At 32.2% G+C, this 17,666-nt stretch overlaps 3 protein-coding genes and 1 pseudogene across 5 annotated transcripts in view; 3 read left to right on the forward strand and 1 right to left on the reverse strand.

Moving 5' to 3' along the window:
- LOC133673062 (mediator of RNA polymerase II transcription subunit 18) overlaps positions 1-1,455 on the forward strand; it is a 4,135-nt gene extending 2,680 nt beyond the window's left edge. Inside the window, exons 4-6 of the mRNA XM_062093684.1 lie at positions 244-298; positions 408-764; positions 971-1,455. Coding sequence (XP_061949668.1) covers positions 244-298; positions 408-764; positions 971-1,073 — 515 coding nt within the window. The 3' untranslated portion in view covers positions 1,074-1,455. The remainder of the gene's footprint in view (positions 1-243; positions 299-407; positions 765-970) is intronic.
- A 4,270-nt stretch (positions 1,456-5,725) lies between these two features.
- Positions 5,726-9,050, forward strand: LOC133673061 (haloacid dehalogenase-like hydrolase domain-containing protein At4g39970). Of its 3 annotated transcripts, XR_009834948.1 has the most exons (12): positions 5,726-6,242; positions 6,334-6,427; positions 6,498-6,542; positions 6,631-6,681; positions 6,975-7,049; positions 7,154-7,187; positions 7,604-7,659; positions 7,785-7,844; positions 8,175-8,234; positions 8,353-8,399; positions 8,475-8,632; positions 8,806-9,050. XR_009834948.1 is itself a non-coding variant. In XM_062093682.1 (11 exons), exons 1-11 carry the CDS (start codon positions 5,884-5,886, stop codon positions 8,536-8,538), a joined length of 945 nt encoding a protein of 314 aa, XP_061949666.1. In that variant the 5' UTR covers positions 5,726-5,883; the 3' UTR covers positions 8,539-8,793. The 3 variants fall into 3 exon arrangements, 2 of the variants coding, with proteins under 2 accessions (XP_061949666.1, XP_061949667.1); XM_062093682.1 differs by lacking the exon at positions 8,806-9,050 and having other exon boundaries at positions 8,475-8,793; XM_062093683.1 differs by lacking the exon at positions 8,806-9,050 and having other exon boundaries at positions 5,729-6,242; positions 8,490-8,793.
- On the forward strand, positions 9,050-11,445 carry LOC133673312 (linamarin synthase 2-like; annotated as a pseudogene).
- Positions 11,446-11,919: 474 nt separating this feature from the next.
- Positions 11,920-14,529, reverse strand: LOC133673313 (linamarin synthase 2-like). The gene is made up of 2 exons (XM_062094050.1): positions 14,025-14,529; positions 11,920-12,860 (listed from the first exon to the last, which is right to left on the reverse strand). The coding sequence occupies exons 1-2, from the start codon at positions 14,527-14,529 to the stop codon at positions 11,920-11,922; spliced, it is 1,446 nt and encodes a 481-aa protein (XP_061950034.1).
- Positions 14,530-17,666: the final 3,137 nt, after the last annotated feature.

Here is a 17,666-nt window from a genome sequence, read left to right on the forward strand (position 1 = left end):
GTAAAGATGTCAAAACCTTTTCCCTCAGCATCATTATCTCAAGTTTGCTATATTCATTTCTTTGTATAGTTTAAATCATCTTTCTATAGTTAATAGTTAGCTGAAAACATATCAATAGAAGCTCGTCGACCCAGAAACAGAATATATATCAAATATCAGGACTTGTCTTGGAGTTTTTTTTCTTTAAGTAGATATCTATGGAATCTTCCATGCTAACATGGAAATTTGTGCTCCTTTTCTCAGGGCATGTGACTTCAGAGGTTCGACTGTTGTGTAATCTTGAGCATCCTGAACCCTGGTAAGATAAGTGATTTTTTTCCGAATGGTTGAAATTTGTAGTTGTTTTCATTATGCTTCGAGATGCCTGTGTGCTTCTTGCTTTCTTTATAGTCTCTTTTATGCCATAGGACGGTCAAACATGTTGGGGGTGCGCTGAGGGGTGCTGGTGCTGAGCAAATCTCAGTTCTGGTTAGGAATATGGTTGAAAGCAGAGCAAGCAAGAATGTGCTTCGATGGTTTTATGCACTTGGCTACAAATTAGACCATGAGTTGCTAAGAGTTGGGTCCGCCTTCCATTTCAAAAGGGGTGCTTGGATAACTGTCACAGTGTCTTCTATTAATAAGATGCTAAAACTACATGCCATTGATGATACTGTGCCAGTAACCCTTGGTATACAGGTGGTAGAAGTAACAGCTCCTGCAACGTCTGAAAATTATTCTGAAGTTGCTGCTGCAGTGTCGTCTTTCTGCGAATATCTTGCACCGTAAGCTTTATGAACCCTTACATGAATAGTTGCAATCCCTTCTGGACAGTTTCCTATATGTTTACCCCATAGCAAGGGTCATTGGTGTGCAATTGGAAACTTCCTAGACTAGCATTCCTCATAGTTGGTGTAGAAAGGGCTTTTCTTTTGAATTTTGTCGGTGATGAATTATAATTCTTCTGAAACTTTTGGTGTTTATTTTGCAGGCTTCTGCACTTGTCAAAACCAGGTGTTTCAACAGGGGTTGTTCCTACCGCCGCAGCCGCCGCTGCATCTCTTATGTCAGATGGTGGAGGCACAACCTTGTAGCAATGTTGTAGAGTTCCATGACTGTGAGTAAAAGGCTTCTTTTGAACTGACGCAGCACAAACTATCCACGCTCCATGTAACAGATTTATGCCTTTTGGTCATGGACCCCTTTCTTTTCCTCTGTTGGAAAATTCTCTTGCAAGGTTGATGAAAAACTGAAGCAGCTGAGTTACAATAACATTAGGGGTACTGTAATTATTTGTGTTCATTTGCAGGATTATGAGTTATGAGGTGGTGTTATTGTATATACTTGCTTGTTATCCGCCTGATGTTGGGGCAGTTTTTTAAATCTATTTTTATTTAATTGTGGCACTTAAAATAGATATTTGTAAAGTAGACATCAATTAAGTTCCGGATAAACAAGTATATATTGTTAGGTAAATTTTTCTCTTGTTCATATATAAAAAGCAATTAAAATAAATTTTCATAAAGGAAAAATTGTCTTTTCCAACTAAAATTGTTTTTCTTTATTCATGTTTTATGAAAACATTTTTTTAAAATTATAAACATTGTTTTTCAAATAAAAAATTATCATAATTTGTATTATTGAAGGAAAAAAATATAATGATAATTAATTTAAGAGAATTATATATAAAATTTATAATGAACAATGAAGTAAATATTTTATTCTCATTTGAGAATTTTAAAAAATATTAGATTTGAATAAAATAATTTACAAAATATTATTTAATATTACCATAGAAGATTATAAACCTTTTAATTATTTTATTTATAATAAATTGTATTCTAAATTTAGAAACAGTTAAAAAATATTGATGGATAAAATAAAAAAAAAATTTAGGGTTTTGTATGAGAATTGAAGCGCATATTTTTTTATTTAAAAATTTATTTTCAATTTTAATTTATAAATGTATATATATATATACACTAACAAAACATTATAGAAATTTTAATAAATTTATTTTCAACTTTAAAACACCTTTTAATTGATATAAAACTTAAAATTGAACAAATAAAAATTTTTGTTGAGCCTCAATCTATTTTTTTATGGAAATATAATAGTTTCAAATTACATCCATAGAACTCCTCACTGCAAAACAAACTTATTGAATCGAAGATTTTTTTTTTTCTTCCTTATTGGAATGTGGTTGAGCATCCCCTTACTCTCTTCTCCCAAGACTCTCTCTGCTCTCTCAATACTTAAAAACAAGACTATGAAAAACGACAAAGGTTTAGGATTGAAATATAAAATCCTAAACCCAAAGGGACTAAATATAGGTAAATTAAGATTTTAGGGACTAGATTATGGTTTTCTCACTCCTTTGGAACATTTAAATTGGAAAACGCTCTATTTATTTTTAGTCATTGTTATTTTATTAAAAAAAAAACTATAAGCTAATGTTCCATTTCATAGTATTGATCTTAATTCAATGTCAAAATTTTCTTATATACTTTGCATTCGTCGGGAGCATATAAAAGAGAAATAGATCTTAACACATAAAACAAATACATCATAACTTGAGATGGTAAAATTGTAAAAATAAAATAAAATTTCATTATGCAAATAAAAAAAATATAATTGTTCATTGAAAATTATTGTCTACATAAATACTAAGAAAGGCTACAATAGCTACAATAATTCCACATATTGTTTTAGTAAATTAGTTGTAAATAGGAATAAGGTTTGCGCTTCGCTGTGGGCTAGATAAAAATTTAACGACAGCATTGAAAACAATTTGAGTGTTGCTTTTTTTTTATGATACGATAACATATTTTAAATAAGGATTAAAAAACTTGACCAATGCATCAGAAAAAACTAATCAGCCATCATAGGTGTTAATAAAATGAAAACAAATGTTGGTGTAGCTTGTTCAACTTAATGAATCAAGAAAAAAATGATCGTTTTGTTTAAATGACAATCTGGTTAAAAAACAATTTAACATCGTTATTATTTTAACCTCTGCCTAACTCTGGCTTAAATGTTAAACAATGGACTATCAAAGGATTAAACTGCAAAAAAAAATCTAGGGAGTGAAATGAAAAGGTAGCGACACATTATATTGACTCGGGGAATGTACACAATCATAATGTGAAACAATGGACTACCTTGTTGGATAATTTGTCTTTTTTTTTCCTTCCTTTATTCGTTTTCTAGCTGGGCCTTAACTGGGTCTCATCTAACCTCGAGACCGATTAAAAAATGGAGTCCAAAATTAAAAAATAAATAAATGTTGAAAGATGAGATTGAAAAATCATTAGCTTAAAAAAGGAAAAACAAAAAAACAAGCAAGTCATGCAAATCTCCTATACCAGAGTTAATCATTCAAACTCGTAACCAATGAAATTTTAAACTCGAGTTCAATCAAGAAGCTCAATTTTCAACAAATTTAATATTTAAAGATAAAATAAAAAAAATCTAAATTTAAAACCTTGTCAAAGCAAAAACAATTGCAACAAAAAAATAAGGATCAAATAATATTGGAACAAAATTGAAGGGGGATGAAATTGTAAAAAAGCTTTAATTCTAAAACTCATCTAAAATAAAATAAATAGCAATTAAAAGAATGAAAACCAAATAAAAAATTAGAGGATGAAACTGAAAAATAAATAAATATTGAAGGATAAAATTGAAAAAAAAATCAGCTTAGAAAAAGGAAAAAAAAGAAGCAAACCTATCTGAATCTTCTAAACTTGAAATAACCCCCCAAACTCGCAACCTTCAAAATCCTAAATCCGGATTTAATCAAGAAATTTTGTTACCAACTAATTTAATGTTAGACGATGAAATTGTAAAAAACAATATGCCAAACCAAAATAATTAGGGATCAAATCACGTTGGAAAAAAAATGAAAGGGGATAAAATCGTAAAAAATCTTCAATTCAAAAAATAATCTAAAATAAAATAAATAAAAATTAAAAAAATGGAGTTCAAATTTGATATAAAAATTAAAGGAGGATGAATTGAAAAACAATTCCAAATCCATAAACCATAAACCATGTCAAATAAAAAAATATAAAAAAAGAGATCAAATCCAAATAAAAAATAATTTGAAGGGCTAGTTTGAAGTTCTGAAGTATCATGCATGAAAATCAAGATTGAAAGAAAAAATTAAAAAACAAAAAAGCTTGTTGTTGATTGCTGGAAGCATATGCACGTGCCGCCTGAAAACAGTGAAGCATTTGCCGCGTGCTATGCATTTGTTAGCTACTCTTTATATATATATATATATATATATATATATATATATATATATATATATAACTACATTCAGTAAAAGATTAAATTTTCCCTGAGACAACATAAATATAATAAAGAGATAAAATAAAAAGATAAAATAATCCCTGAATAACACTTTATCCATTTTTGTCTTTTAAGGACACAACCATCATTTCACTATCCAAATAGAAAGAAAAAGATGAAAATAACCTTATTGTTTAAATGGACACTGTCCATCCTCATTTAACAGAAACCAACTTTATTAATTGCTTGACTGTTGCTGCAGTTCTAATCTTCTTTCCTAAATTAAGGCCATGTTTGTTTCCTGAAATTCATTTTTCGGGAAATCACTTTCCAAATTTTCCTGTGTTTGTTTGCCATTAGGAAAGTTGGTCAACGGAAAACACTTTCCGGTCAACGGAAAACACTTTCTGGTCAACGGAAACACTTTTCGGTCAACGGAAAACACTTTCCAGTCAAAGAAAAATTTGGTTTGATTTCTAGAAAAGTGTTTTTCCTTTTGGCCGTGTTTGTTTTCCGGAAAGTGGTTTCCGGGAAATCACTTTCCAAACTTTCTTGTGTTTGTTTGCTATTGGAAAAGTTGGTCAACGGAAAACACTTTTCAGTCAAAGGAAAATTTGGCTTGGTTTTCAGGAAAGTGTTTTCCTGAAAAATTTGGGCGGAAAACACTTTCCGGAAGTTGTGAAAAATTTAGAAATGTCATTATTTGCTAATTATATCAAATTTGATCCTCAAACTTTTGATTGCTATATATAATTTGTTTTGAATATTTATTTTTCAATTTCATCTCTTAAAATTTAATTTTTATATTAATTTTGGTCCTTATTTTTATAATTGCTATTTGCTTTTTTCTTATCATTTTTTTATTGAAATTTTTTATCTATCAAATTTGGTCCCTATTCTTTTGATTTTTACTTATTTTATTTGAAATAATTTATGAAATGTTAATTATTATTATTTTAATTTCTTCACCTTTTATTTTTTTTAATTTTTTAGATTTGATCTCTATTATTTTGATTATTATTTATTTTATTTGAGATAATTTATGAAATTATATTTTTTTTCAATTTCATTCTCATTCAATTTTTTAATTTGTAAGATTTGTTCTTCATTATTTTATTAATAAACTTGAAAAAATAAAACATTAATAAGTTATTTTCCAGCTCATTTTTCATAACATAACCAAACACTGGAAAGTGTTTTCCAACTTATTTTTCATTACACTATCAAACATCGAAAAATACTTTTCTGGAATTCACTTTTCCCGAAATTCACTTTCCAAAAAGAAACTACTTTCCTGCAAACAAACGGGGCCTAACTCATTTTTAAGGAAAGTTTACTTAAGTTTTAGACCGGGTTTTTATTTTTGGGCCAGCCTTACATTAATATATATAAACAATTAATTCAAAAAAAAAAAAACAAATTCAAAAATCTTGATAACGCGCGGAAGCCGCGTTCGCAGGCGTTCTCAAAAGCACAGCCACACGAAAAAAACGAGAAAAAAGAAGCCAAAGCCTCCCAGACCGCCACTTTCACATCCCAAGAAAACAAACACCTTCCTCCACACACACAGACACAGAGACGGACCAGTGAGCCAGTCACTCGCTGCTCATGGCTTCTTCTCTGCTAATCTCTCACTCCAACTTCCTCTCTTTCTCTCAATCCCCTACTCTCTTCCCTTTCCACCTCAAAACCACCGCTATAAAACAACGACAGCGACAACATTACTCTCCTCCTTCTCGTCACCTCAACATCGTCTCTTCTTCTGCCGCTTCAGCTTCTCTTGAAGCTCTAATATTTGACTGCGATGGAGTGATTTTAGAATCTGAACACCTCCATCGCCAAGCTTATAATGACGCTTTTGCTCACTTCAATGTTATCTGCTCTTCTTCTCTCCCTCTCAATTGGTCTCCCGATTTCTATGATGTGCTCCAGAATCGTATCGGTGGTGGCAAACCTAAGATGCGATGGTCTTCTTCTCTTTATTTTTTTCATTACTGCTATTACTATTATTATTACCAGATTCAACAAATAAATAAATAATTTGGTTTTGATGATTAGGTATTTTAAGGAGCATGGATGGCCGTCTTCCAACCTATTTGAGAAGCCACCGGAGGATGATGAGAGCCGTGCTAAGCTGATTGATACTCTTCAGGTCTTAATTAATGCTTAGATTCCTTTGTTTTAAGTTTCTCTTACAAGTGAAATTTTGTAAAACGTTACAGGATTGGAAAACTGAAAGGTACAAAGAAATAATCAAATCTGGAACTGTAAGGAGCCATTTCTTTTTTATTTCTTTTTATTAATTTTTTGTTGTTGGGATGATGATGTTATGGACTACATTATCCTTTTCATCAGGTGGAGCCTAGGCCTGGGGTTTTGAGGTTGATGGATGAGGCTAAGGCTGCTGTAAGTTAGCATTTTTACCATTTTGAGAAATGTAATAGCTTGTCATGCTACATGCTTTTTTCTATCAAACTTCATTGAGTTAACTCATTCGATATGTATCTCTTCATTCGTAACGAAAATGGTTTCTGATAAGAACATCCCAGTTGTGTTTTGTGAACTATAGTTTGTTCTATTTGTTTCTCTTTTATGCTTTATTTTTTTTTCTATCATGATTTTACTGGTTTTAAGGAATTCTATAATGTTCCTTGGTGTTGCATGCTGTGACTGAATTCTTTTACTGCTTTCTTTTTTAGGGAAAAAAGCTGGCTGTTTGCTCTGCAGCAACTAAAAGTTCAGTTATACTCTGTCTTGAGAACCTTATAGGAATGGTAGGTCCTCTAATATTGCTCACCACTATACAATTAGAAAGTGTCCTTGTTTTTATGCTTCAACCACTTCTATTCTTTCATTTCTTGTTTCTTCCTTGTTATAGGAGCGGTTTCAAGGCCTTGATTGCTTTCTTGCAGGTACGTCAACAATCGACAACTTTAAAATTTGGCATGTCTAATGTCCTTAGTCATGGGATATGCAAGACTTATTGAACATTAGATGGTATCTATTTGGTTTAATTTACTGTTATTTCTTGCAAGTGAATTATTGTTATTATTATTATTATTTACTTTTGTGTTTGGAAACTTTTCGTTAAATTAAACTCTTCACTTCTTTATGAGATACCTTATGGTGAATTGGTGCATCAGGGATATTTTTTTATTTAAGTGAACATGTTGCTTTCATTCCACCTTGTCTGGTTTCAGTAAAATAAGTCAATTTTTAGGTTGTTTCTGTTTTTTTCTAGTGTTCACCACTTTCATTTTCTGTTTTTTTTTGTTTATTATTTATTATTATGATCCATATAGTGTTCTTTTGTTATTTTTACGTGCAGGTGATGATGTTAAGGAAAAGAAGCCAGATCCATCAATTTATGTGACAGCTTCCGAGGTAGTTAACATGACATGAATCATAAATCAGGTGTACTCAGCAATTTAGCTTATCCATGTAGCCATGTCGTCTTTTAATCTACTTGGACTCTATCAGGATTTATTCTGAAACTTTATTCCTCGCAGAGGCTTGGTGTGTCGGAGAGGGATTGTTTGGTGGTGGAGGATAGTGTCATTGGTCTACAGGTAGATATCTAAATTCTAAGATTTGATTGACTTCAAACCAAGATATTTTGATTTGAGTCAAAGATAGCTATACGTATTATTTTTCTTTGGTGGAAAATCATATTGATTCACAAAAATAATAAAATATTATGGAGGTAGTCATGCAAATGATAGACTGCTTTATCACTAGTTTATACACATGAGAATTGTGTTCTGACGTTCTGTTCGACCACTGCTCATTTGAAGCTTAAATAAGTACATTAGCATGCAATACTCTGTTGAAAGAAATAAATGATAAAATTAAATATAGAAAAATCAAAAGCTAAAAGAAACTAAAATTTGCATGTTTAGGCGGCAACAACAGCTGGAATGTCATGTGTTATCACTTACACTCCTTCAACAGCTGATCAGGTTAGTTGTTTCCCTCCTCTGTAGCTGTCCTGAAAAGGAAAAGGAGAAATACTTTGTCACGTACATTGCTACTTGCTTGCAATTGATAATTAATACGTCAACTTCTCATTCATTTCAGGATTTTAAAGATGCTATAGCAATTTACCCTGATTTGAGTAATGTGAGGTATGATGCGTATTTAATTGTTATTGCATACAGTGGACCTTTTTGCACCTTTCTTCTCGTTGATATCGAATCCAGTATTCAACTGTGCAGATTAAAAGACTTAGAGTTGTTGCTTCAAAATGTTGCTGCTGCCAGCTAGCTAGGAAATTCAGCATTTTGCTTGATTGAAATATTCAGAACCCGTAGAGTTTACACAAAGCGTCGGCTGTATGCCGCAAATCACTATTCAAAAGGTTCCTATCAACCATTGTATTGTATTTTCGTTCAAATCATCCCTTTGGTCTATTCCAAAACAGTGTATGATGGTAGGAAATAATCGTAACATCAACAAATAGTCGAGTATTTAATTATTCATTCACATCAATTATAAAGATGAAAGGAAATTTGATTGCAAGATGTGATACAGGTCATACTTTCGTCTCCTCTTCTCTCTTGCGCACACAGCCACACAAGAACTATATTGCTTGGGGGGATCATTTTCTTCTCAACAAGTCTGTAGCATCTGGTTGTGCAGAAAAATTATATCTTACAATGTTGCTGATCAAGAACTATGTTAACTGCTTGAACCAGAGAGAGAGATATTTGTATCTCTATTATTTTTGGATGAACAATACCTCACGCATTTTAACATGAAAAAGAAGAATTTAGTGATGGAGTTTGTCATGCCAAATCTGTGCTCTGGCAATGAGGAAGCAGCGAGTATCAACTGTCCAAGGTCCATTAATGCACCTGTTCTAGTCCTCTGTTCTGGACATGTCATTTTCCCTCGACAACTCAACTACTCAATGTCAAATGAAGATGCTCAGGCAAATTTTGAGATCAAGAAGACATCACAAAACTCAAGAACAAACAAATTATCATACTCCTCATGTTTGACTGGCCAAGCTTCAGTTGATAGCAGATAGCCAAGAAAAGAAGCTGCTCCTCCACCTCACACAAGCATGCAGGTTACAGCAAGGGCAATAGGATAGAAATCAATTCCACCGCACAAACTTCTGCGACTAGGAATCCATTGAACGATTGAGACACCTAAAATTATTTTCTACGACACGACATCATTGAATTTTACATTATCCATCCACAGAAAATGTCTATGCATGTGGTGCTAAATCGATCGTGAATCTTTCCCTTCTTTTTCAAAATTTGGGAAGGCCATGTTACCCCTCTGATGCACCTGACAAAGCTTTTACACTCAAGAGGCTTTCACTGTTTCACATAACCTTTGTTAACACAGAGTTCAACCATAGGCGATTAATCAGGTCCAGAGGACCAGATTCTACTAAAGGCCTGCCTGATTTCTGGTTGCACCATACCAGATGGTTTGCCTTTGCCACCATCTGATTTTGATGCAACACAAGATGTTCCATCCTTGTGTGATTCAACAAGGAAAAATTGTTTGGCCCCATTTAAAGAGCTACTCACGCAGTTGAATTCATCATCTAAAGTGCTTCCTGTACTTCCATAATCTCTGCTGGAATCGTGAGCTTTTGCATAAAAGCTGCAGAAGAGTTTACCACTCCCCAGGTTCAGTTTTGGTCAGCCTCAGCTTGTAGCTTCATGGGATATTTACATCTCAGTGACCTCGCGAGAAGAGGGATCATTTCATTCAAACGTGTGTATTTCTCTACTTCTCTTGCTTCAGCTATTTTCTACTATCCAAGATGGCATGCGGTATGCCCCCCTGTCTACTTCTCTATTAAGCAAGGACAAAATTCATCCTTTCATTTTTTCAAAAGAAAGTTTCTATTCGAGATGGCGATACACCTATTGATCGGATCCCTGGTTTGAGTAACACCCGACTAAACGACATGCCAACCTTTATCAGAACCTCAAACAATGAAATAATGTTTGATTTTATGGGATCAGAAGCAGAAAATTAATCGAACTTTAGAGGCTATAACTGCTACCAAGTCCCCTAACATTTATGCAATAAGTCCTCTTCCCTTGCTTGCAAAGCATATCCCAGCTGAAAGTAACTCCAAGTCACTTGGTTCAAGTTTATGGAAAGAAGATTCGTACTGTCTTGATTGGCTTGATAAAAGAGAAATTAATTCTGTCGTGCACATAAATTATGGAAGGGTGACAGTGATGACAGCCATACACTTGAAAGAATTTGCTTGGGGCCTGGCAAATAGAAAACAGCCGTTTTGATGGAAATCATTCCTGATGTAGTGATGGGTGATTCTGCATTCTTGCCAGAAGAGTTTTTGGAGCAAATTGATTGCAGAGGATTGTTAGTAAGTTGGTTTCCACAGGATCAAGTTCTTGCACGTCAATCAGTTGTTAGTGTTTTCCTAAGACATTGTGGGTGGAATTCCATAATGGAAACTATATCCAGTGGCGTTCCAATAACCTGCTGGCCTTCTTTGCTGATCAACATACCAATTGCCGATAATCATGCACCAGATGGGAGATTAGAATAGAGGTCAATCATGATGTAAAGCGAGATGAGACCGACAGTCTTGTTAAGGAAATGACAGAAGGGGACGGTGGGAAGCCAATTAGGCAAAATGCTTCGGAGTGGAAAAATAAAGTAGAAGTAGCTATCGATATTGGAGGATCATCTTACAATAACTTGGAAAAATTCATGGAGGCCTTTTGCTGTGGCTAGAAACCAGAAAAATAAAACATGGTATTGTAATAATGAGTTTTTCTATCTCTAGCATTTCACAAAATGTATGCTTCACCATATAAAGCACATACAAATGAAAGCTGAGAGATGGAAGTGCGCTTCAAGTAGTCCGATAGCTCTGTGCTTTTTCCACTTAATTTGTAGCATTGAAGACTGGTTGGGACAGTCAGGAGTAATATGATGTTCAATCTCTATTGTCCAGCATTGACAAGCATGACATCCCTTTTATCTACAGAATTTCTCTGCTGCAATGGTGGTGACTGCATACCCAGCAATTTAAGGACAAATTCTAGTTTGCCCCTAATTTTTTCCCTGAGGAATTTAGCATGTTTTTATCATATAAAACTTGTAATGATGGATTTCTTTTCTTGGAATTAGACAAAATGTGAACTCAGCCAGAGAAGCTTTCAACTCTTTATAGTGTTTACCTATGTAATGAAAAGAGACATAACCTAAAGTGTGAAGACAATGAGAGAAGTGATTAAAGATTGATTTTGTGCTAACAAACATGATTTTGGAACCGTCGAAAATGGTAGACATTATTGGCTTTGTGGTCCTGTATGAGTTGGCCAGACGTGCCTTGCTTCTGAATTTGAATAACAGGTCCCATATTCTTTTTTTCACCCAAAATAGTTAATACAAGAATAGAATAGTACTTGCTACCACAAGAACCATACAGACTCAGTCCTTTGGAGGCAGAGATAATTGATTATCTCGAACCAAAACCAATACAATCCTTTGCTGGTTTTGTTCGTGCTAGGTTTTATTAATTCCCATAATGCACAGATATAGCTAATTAATGTACAACAACTTCCCTCTCTCGTTCTTGTGGAATAAATCAACGGGATGGATTCCACAGAAATGTGAGATAGATTTAATTCCTTAAGATCAGTGAATATTTCCTTTAAAATGCAGCACCTCACTTATGAATTTATTGAAATTATTGTAGGATGAGCCTCCAATACTGGCTGCAGCTTCAGCTTTCTTCTTCCATTGCAAAGCATTGTTTTTCATCCGCTTTCCTTTCTCCCCTTCCATCATTTGCTTAACAATGGCTTCAACTTCCTCGCGCTTTACATAATGGTTAATCTCCATACCAATGCCCCAAATGGTGCACAAGTACCGGCAATTCATCGGTTGTTCGTCGAAGAAAGGCCAACAAAGCATAGGTATACCACTAGATATACTCTCCAAGGTAGAATTCCATCCACCGTGTGTCAAGAAAGCTCCAATTGATGGATGAGAAAGTACTTCATCCTGAGGACACCAGGGTGCTAGGTACCCTCTATTCTTGATCTCCTCGTGATATTCTTTTGGTAAAAATCCAGAATTTCCCATCACCACATCAGGCCTAACTATCCATAAAAATGGATGATTGCTGTTTGCCAGCCCCCACGCAAACTCTTCGAACTGTTGTTCTGTCATGACTGTTATGCTACCATAATTCACATACAGCACTGATTTTGGCTCTTGTTTATCAAGCCATTCAAAGCATTTCAAGTCTTCCTTCCATAAGTTAGACCTAAGTGACTTTGCTTGTGTTGGAGGCATGTTCCTTCCGAGCAAAGAAAGTGGGCCTATAGTATAAATGCGAGGAAACTTGGTAACAATTGCTTCTAGCACCACATGTTCAATCTCATCAAATGTGTTGAAGATAATAGCAGAAGCTTTCAAACAATTTTGTGCTTCATCACTCATGAACTTCAACATTATGTCATCAGGGTCAGTGGTTCGGATCAAGCTTGGCATATCCTTGAGGCGAATGTGTTTTACACCAGGGATCCAACCAAGAGGCATGTCAAGGGTTCCATCATTAATGAAGTTTTCATCTGAAAGACATTAACAAAGAAATCCTGTCACACAGGGGGGAGTCAAGGATGCTGAGCCAAATATATAATACTTTACGTAGAACAGAACAAAATGTGAATAGTTGTTGGAATTTTGCTTGCGACCAAAACAAAAGAGGCTAAAAAAAGGGAGTGCACTCTATGACGCAACTAATAAAAAAAGGAAAAAAAAAAACCCATACTTTGACAGCATTGGAATCCTCGTAAACCTAAGAACAATACAATACTGGTATCAAGATCCTTCCTAAAGATTTCAGCATTGAACCCATACGTTGTTTTCTGATAACAAATAGTCCCCTGGAACATGGCGGAGCTAGGATTATTATCAGGGGAGCTCAAAATTAATATAACAAAACATAATATTTTTTAATTTATTATACGTAAGTTGTAAAAAAAATACAAACATATAATAATCTTTACACAAAGTAAAAGGTTTTGAACAATATTAAATTGAGTTAAAACGATAAAGTTAATTTCATTTTCATCGTGAGAAAAAAATTAATAATTTTGATAGTTCTGCTAAAAACAAAACATAAAAAAATATAATCAAGACAAACCAATAAATTATATCTAATTAATAAAAAAAAATCACTATAACACGAATTCAAAAACAAATTTGGTAAAACTAGTAGATCCGAGCAAAAAAACAAAAAGAAACAAAAATAATAGAATTATAAAAAAATCTCATCAAATTCTTAAAGAATATCTCAAAACAAAACAAAAATAAATTTTAAATTTAGGGTTAGCAATGCTTAATTACCTTGATTTGTTTGATGAAAAAAGAATTAATTAATAGCGCTCTACTTCAATCTTTCTATTTGCTATTTATATTTATATTTTGGTATTTTACCTTTTATATTAAGCTGCAAGAAAAAATGATAAAATCCATTAAGTTAAAAAAGTTATTTATAACTTTATATTTTTTCTTTCCACACGTGGATAATTTTAAAGTTAGTGAACACCAAATATATTTACTATTAGAAGGGTAACCTATTTAAATATTACATCTTCTTACATTATTACTAAGAGCAAAAAAACCTACATAATCAGTCATCACATTTTTTCTTTACAGGGCCGGAGCCTTGCTTGCCTCCTCTTGATTCTGCCTAAAAAGCAAAAACAGTGCTTTGAAGGAGTAAAATGTACCTTTAAACGGAACAATGCCCCTCTTCACAAGTTCTTCAAACTGCAAAAATCCCATCAGACCAATAGCTGAGGCAGTCCAGAATTGAATCTCAGGGATGCCCAGTTCTTCCGCAGCTTCAATTGCAAAGCTCATTAGCCCGTCAGAGATAATGCAAGTAACAGGAGGCAACTCAGGTGATGAATTCAACTTAGCTAATAGCTCTCTGAATGGATCCAAGCAATTTTTCCTGACAGAATCACTCAGGGCCCAAATATCTTGGGTAGCATCACGGTCGGAAGGGGGCAATCCATCAGGTATGGTTTCGAACCTAAAATCCAGCAAGCCCTTAAAAAACTCTGGCCCATTAGACCGGACTAAGCGTCTATGATTGAACTCAGTGTTGACAAAAGTTACGTGGAAACCTTTTGAATGCAGAAGTCTGGCTAATTGCATCAAGGGATTAACATGGCCTTGTGCTGGGTAGGGAAGCAGGACTGCATGGGGTTTGTTGTTGAGAGAACCCATGCTTGTATAACTAGCAAATCAATGGAAAGAATCGAAATACAATCCTGGTTTTTGTAGAAATGAAGATGGTTTTTGTGTTGTTTATATCAAGGTTGTCAATTCCGTTCCGTTCCGTCCGGAATGGCCGAAACATTCCATACCAATTTAAAAAACGGAACAAAACGGAACAAATTTCATCTCATTTTAAATCTCGGTCCGTTCCGGATTTTTCGGCTAAATTCCGCCCGAAACGTTCCTGTTCCATTCCACATGTTCCGTTCCGCTCTTGAAAAGCCATTGAATCAAATTGAACCTTATTCAATTTAATTAATTAAACCACCCAATTATAAAAAGCTCTTTTTTATTACTATTTTCTATAATAATGATATTAATAATAACATTAAAAATTATTATTACTATTTTCATTAACAATGATATTAATTTTTTAAAATTAGATTTATCACTAATATATATGGTTTATATTCATGTTGTTTTTTTCATGTTTATACTTTGTAGGAATTTGAGCAAAACAAGGGATGCTTTAGATTTCATTAGCCTTAATAACATTGACCTAACTTTATATTTAAAATATTTGTGTTAAAAAATTTTACTTTCATAATATTTTGATATTTTGTTTAAGTTGAATTACTTTTAAGTTAAAGATCTATTTAATCTTGACTATTTAGAAATTTTTTAAATTTTGAAATTATATTTGTTTGGCATTGTGTTTGTATTGCATAATTTATAATTAATTTATCTTGAATTTGAATTATGTTTGTTGAATATATATATATATATATATATATATATATATGAACAGTACAACCCCGAAACGGCACGCCGAAACACTCCGAAACTGAAACATTCCGTTCCAATTGAAAAAACGAAACACCTACCGAAACGAAATTGACAACCTTGGTTTATATAGAGGGGTTAGCTTAGCTTCATCTTAATAGATTTGTCCTTCATCATACTATCATTTTATGATTCTTTTGCCGGCCAACACTAATGCTTTTTTTCTTTGTTTTTTTTTCTCTTGTCTGCATTGTGATAACAAGGGGTAAAGTATTCGATTGATTAAGAGTGTGGTTGTGGTTATTTTTTTGAAGTATTTTTTATTTAAAAATATATTAAAATAATATTTTTTATTTTTTAAAAATTATTTTTATTATCAGCACATTAAAATGATCTAAAATCATCGAAAATATATTAATTTAAAACAAAAAAACAAAAAAAATTAAATATTTTTTTTAAAATCTTTTGAATACAAAACCAAATAAGGTTAACCGCATTAAACGAGAGCATTGTTCAATATATTTTTTGATGTTTTTGAAAATAATATTTTGGGATTTCTTTTCCATTTTTTCTTGAAAGTAAAGTGATCACTTACCTTTATATTTTAAAATTTTAGTTATTTTGATGTGCTAATATCAAAAATAAAAAATATATAAAAAATATTATTTTGATACACGAAGCACAAATTTAAAACCTTTTTTCCAACCCAACTCTAGACCAAGTTTAACAGCCGAGATTTTGAATTTAAATAAGTTTTCTTTCAAGAGTCCATTTGGTATTGTGGTAACGATTATCTTTTGAAGTATTTTTTGTTTGAAAATATATCAAAAAAAATTTTAAAAAAAATTATTTTTGACATTAACACATTAAAAAGATATAAAAACATTAAAAAATTGATTTAAAATATAGAAAAAAAATAAAAAATTTAATTTCTTTTAAAAGAGATTTTAAAACGTAAAAACCAATGCGCTCACTAACAAAACCAGATATCAAAAAACCATTTTTTTTAATCTGGCTGGTAGACGTCTCTTCAATCTCTAGAAGAAAAACAACTGGAAAAATTGAATTGATTCGTAAAATATACTAGAACGAATCACGCCGATGTGTCAATCCTGACAAGATATTTCTGATTAAAGGGGTATAATGGCATAATTAATGTTCTTGGTTACTTTCTAAGTAGTTGTTTTCTTGTTCGTTTAGGGGTGGGCTGCTTCCAGCCTAATTCATGACGTGTTCGTTTTTCTATATATATATATATATATATATATATACACACACACACACACACACTAAGTTACTTCGAATGCTTTTGGAATCTAGAGTTTGAAAAAAAAAAAAAGATGTCATGAGTAAAACTTAATTGTTTAGTTGAATTATTTTTAACTTTAGATATAAACCAGCCGTGGTGACTATTCTTTGTCGTGGGGTTGGGCTAATTTTTATATGTCAAAAATATTTTTAGCTTTCGCAAGCATGAATAGGTTATAAACTTAACTAGGTTGAATAAATTGACGTAATTTTTATTAGACGAAGATGAAGAAATAATAATAGATAGATCAAGTTTAAAAAAAATGATTAGGGTAACTTCAAGAAATTATTTATTTTTAAAGGAAGATAAATAATATATCTTAATTTATAGCCCATTAAATACCAAAGAACAAAGTAGAGTAAACTAAAACATAGAAAAATTAGTTATGACCAACCTAAGTAAGCATGATTCATTTGTAATCTTGATAATCAAAGCCCGCCAACCTTGAATAACCCGCTAAACCCACATCCTATATCTCATTAGATTGAAATAACTTGATAAAAAAATAAAAAAAAATTATAAAACTTTTCTTTTATAAGAAAAAACAAGAGTTAACTTTTTAAGTCATTATACCTGAAATACTTAATCTAGAAAAACCATGAATTTAAATTTCAAATCAATTAACTATTAAATGATGAAATTGAAAAAACAAATTCAATTATAGAAAGGATTTTAAAAAATAGCAATTAAAGAATGGAGATCGAAATTGAAAAGAAAAATCAATTTAGCAAAAGCATCTAAAAAATAAAAAAATGAGGATCAAGATTGATATAAAAAATAAAAATAGATTTTTGATTGAAGGGTTAAATTGAAAAGAATAATAACTTTTATAAAATGATTAAGAAAAAAATTGAAATAAAAAAATAAGGACCAAATTGAAAAATATAATACCATCAATCTGGGTTGAAGGATGAGATTAAAAGCCATAAAACTTTTATAAAAGGGCCAAAGAAAAAAAATAAAAATCAAAAGAATAAGAATCAAATTGAAAAAAAAAATAATATATAGCAAATTGAGATGGAAGTATGAAATTAAAAATAAATAAAACTTCTAT

The sequence above is a fragment of the Populus nigra genome, chromosome 14, assembly GCF_951802175.1.
Source record: "Populus nigra chromosome 14, ddPopNigr1.1, whole genome shotgun sequence".
NCBI classification, from domain to species: domain Eukaryota; kingdom Viridiplantae; phylum Streptophyta; class Magnoliopsida; order Malpighiales; family Salicaceae; genus Populus; species Populus nigra.